Genomic DNA, 2,405 nt, shown 5'->3' with positions numbered 1-2,405 from the left:
CCTGGGGGGTGGGGGTAGCTTTTCCCTCCTCTTCCTCCTCCTTCTCCTCTGGCTTCTCCTCCTCGCTCTCCTCGCTGCTCTCGCTCGCCTCATCGATGCCTTTGTTGGGGGAGGGTCCTGAGGATCTTGGACCCCAAAAATCCCCCCAATCCTCCCTCAGGAACCAAGAGTGGGGTCCCGACCTCCTCCCCAACCCCACCTTTTGGGCCTTCCTCCTCCTCCTTGGGCGCTTTGGCTTTGCCGGCGTCTTCCTCGCCAGAGCTGCTGCAGGACAAGGGGGATTGGGGAGATCAGGAGGGGATGGGAGGACTTCCCTCCCAAGTTCCCTCCAGGGAGCCACAAGCCCTTGCTGTGGTCCCTAAAATCCTTCCAGGAACTCCCAAACCCACCCAGGAATCCACAAAATTCCCCCTTAATCCTCCCTAGACCCCTCCACGGCCCCCCAAAACGCCCCCAAGTCCCACCTGGAGCCATCAGACATGTAATCCACCTCCTGGCCCTCGAAGTCACCGTCATCGCTGTCCTCGAGAGCTTCGTCCTCTGAGCCCTTCCTGCCCTTCTTCCTCCTCCTCCTCGGGCCCCCTCCGGCAGCCTTCGGCCTCACTGCCTTCTCCCCTGGGAATTCCACACGTTTGGGGGATTTCCAGGGGATTTAGGGGGAATTGAGTGAGGATTCTGTGGCTTTTGGGCATTTTTTTGGGAGGATTTGGGGAGGTTTGGGTGGATTTAGGGGAGAATATGGGAGGCTTTGGGGGGGATTTGGGTGTGGTTTTAGGTGGATTTTGGGCTTCCCTCCTCACCCTTGGCCTCACTCTTCTTGGAACAGGGGGATTTTGGGTGGATTTTGGAGAGATTTAAGGAGGATTTAGGGGCACTTTGAGGAGGATTCTGTGAGATTTCGGGATTTCCCCTCTCACCCTCAGCCTCGCTGCCCTCGCTCTCCTCGGAGCTGAGCTCCAGATCCTCCTCCAGGTCGTGAATCCGGAGCCCCCCGCCCTTGCCCGGGGCCTTCCTCCCCTTGTCCTTGTCCTCGTCCTCCTCGTCCTGGTCCCGCAGGCGCCGCTGCTGCATGATGCTGAAGTGGTTCAGCACCTTGTTCCTCCTGGGGGGCATTGAGGGGGCTCAGCAGGGCTGGGAGGGGATTTGGGGGGGCCCTGAGGGGGCCTGAGAGGGCATTTAGGGGGCCAGGGAGGTGCCTTAGGGGATCTTCAAAAGGATTTGGGGGTCTGGGAGGGGATTTGGAGAGTCTGGGGGGAGCTGGAGGGAATTTGTGTGGGCTCTGAGGGGATTTGGAAGGGTCTTGGAAAGGACTTTGGGGGGCCTGGGGGGGGGTCTAGAGGGGGAGATGGGGGAGAATGGTCTGGGAAAGAATTTGGGGGACTTTGGAGGGGATTTCGAGTGTCTGGGAGGGGATTTCGGGTCTGCCCCGTGGTTTTTGGGGTCACCTCTCCCACTCCTCCTCGGCCTCCTCGGCCGTCAGGGTGCGGTGCCGGGCCAGGGGGGTGAAGTTGTACCAGTTCCGGACCGGGAAGGCCTCGAAGGCGCCGTCGGGGCACTGGGTGAACACGTAGTAGGAGGCATTTTCTGTCACCCCCCCCTTCTTCACCCCCCGGAACCTGGAAAACGGGGATCACCATCCCAAAGTCACCCAGAATTCCCCCAAACTCCTTCACCACTCCCAAACCCCTGTTCCTTCTCCCATTCCATTCCTATTCCCATCCCCATCCTAATTCCCACCCCAAATCCCAAATTTCCCCCCTCCCCTCTCACTTCCTGCCGGTTTTCCCGTTGACCCGCAGCAGCCAGGGCTGGTCCTCAGCCCGGAATTCCCGCAGGACGATCCCGTATTTCTTCCTCCGCGCCTCCTCCCGCAGCTTCCGGTGGAATTCGCTGCCGGCGCCGGACTCGGGCAGCTCCTCCTCAGCGTAGATGCGCTTGTTGCTCATGTCCCGCTCCATGCGCGCCTGGGCGCGGATGCAGGAATGATCCCGACCCCAAATCCCGGCATTCCCAGCCCCCAGGTCCCCGAATCCCACTGCCGATGGAGCAGGAGTGGAGCAGGATCCCAAAAGATCCCAAATCCCCCCTGGACACGGACTGGGATGGATCCAAATCCTGGACCCCAAATCTCGCCGTTGCCAACTCAAACCTTGCCAACTGGAGGAGTGGGAATGGATCCGGGACCCCAAATCCCCCCCGGACGCCCCTCACCTGTGCCCAGGTGCTCAGGGTCACTCTGTCGGCGCTGTTGAAGGCCATGATGTTGTAGCGTTTTGGGGTGTTCCTGGGGGAGGGGCAGAAATACCCCTCAGATCCCCTCCCCACCCGATACCCCCAGAGACCCCTAAAAAAACCCCTGAACCCCCCCAGCCCCCTCGCAACATCCGACACCCACCCCACAAACT

The 2,405-nt window shown here is 60.7% G+C and overlaps 1 protein-coding gene across 1 annotated transcript in view; it reads right to left on the bottom strand.

Annotated features, from left to right (window-relative positions):
- GTF2F1 (general transcription factor IIF subunit 1) overlaps positions 1-2,405 on the bottom strand; it is a 4,572-nt gene that overhangs the window by 1,225 nt on the left and 942 nt on the right. The window contains exons 2-8 of the mRNA XM_017729479.1: positions 2,212-2,344; positions 1,771-1,964; positions 1,446-1,616; positions 918-1,102; positions 465-615; positions 200-264; positions 5-99 (exon numbers count right to left, since the gene is read on the bottom strand). Of these exons, the coding sequence (XP_017584968.1) occupies positions 5-99; positions 200-264; positions 465-615; positions 918-1,102; positions 1,446-1,616; positions 1,771-1,964; positions 2,212-2,344 (994 nt within the window). The remainder of the gene's footprint in view (positions 1-4; positions 100-199; positions 265-464; positions 616-917; positions 1,103-1,445; positions 1,617-1,770; positions 1,965-2,211; positions 2,345-2,405) is intronic.

Source organism: Corvus brachyrhynchos, unplaced genomic scaffold (genome assembly GCF_000691975.1).
Source record: "Corvus brachyrhynchos isolate BGI_N302 unplaced genomic scaffold, ASM69197v1 scaffold721, whole genome shotgun sequence".
NCBI lineage: Eukaryota > Metazoa > Chordata > Aves > Passeriformes > Corvidae > Corvus > Corvus brachyrhynchos.
Note: the sequence above shows the minus strand (reverse complement) of the source record. Positions and strands in the feature narration are given on the sequence as shown.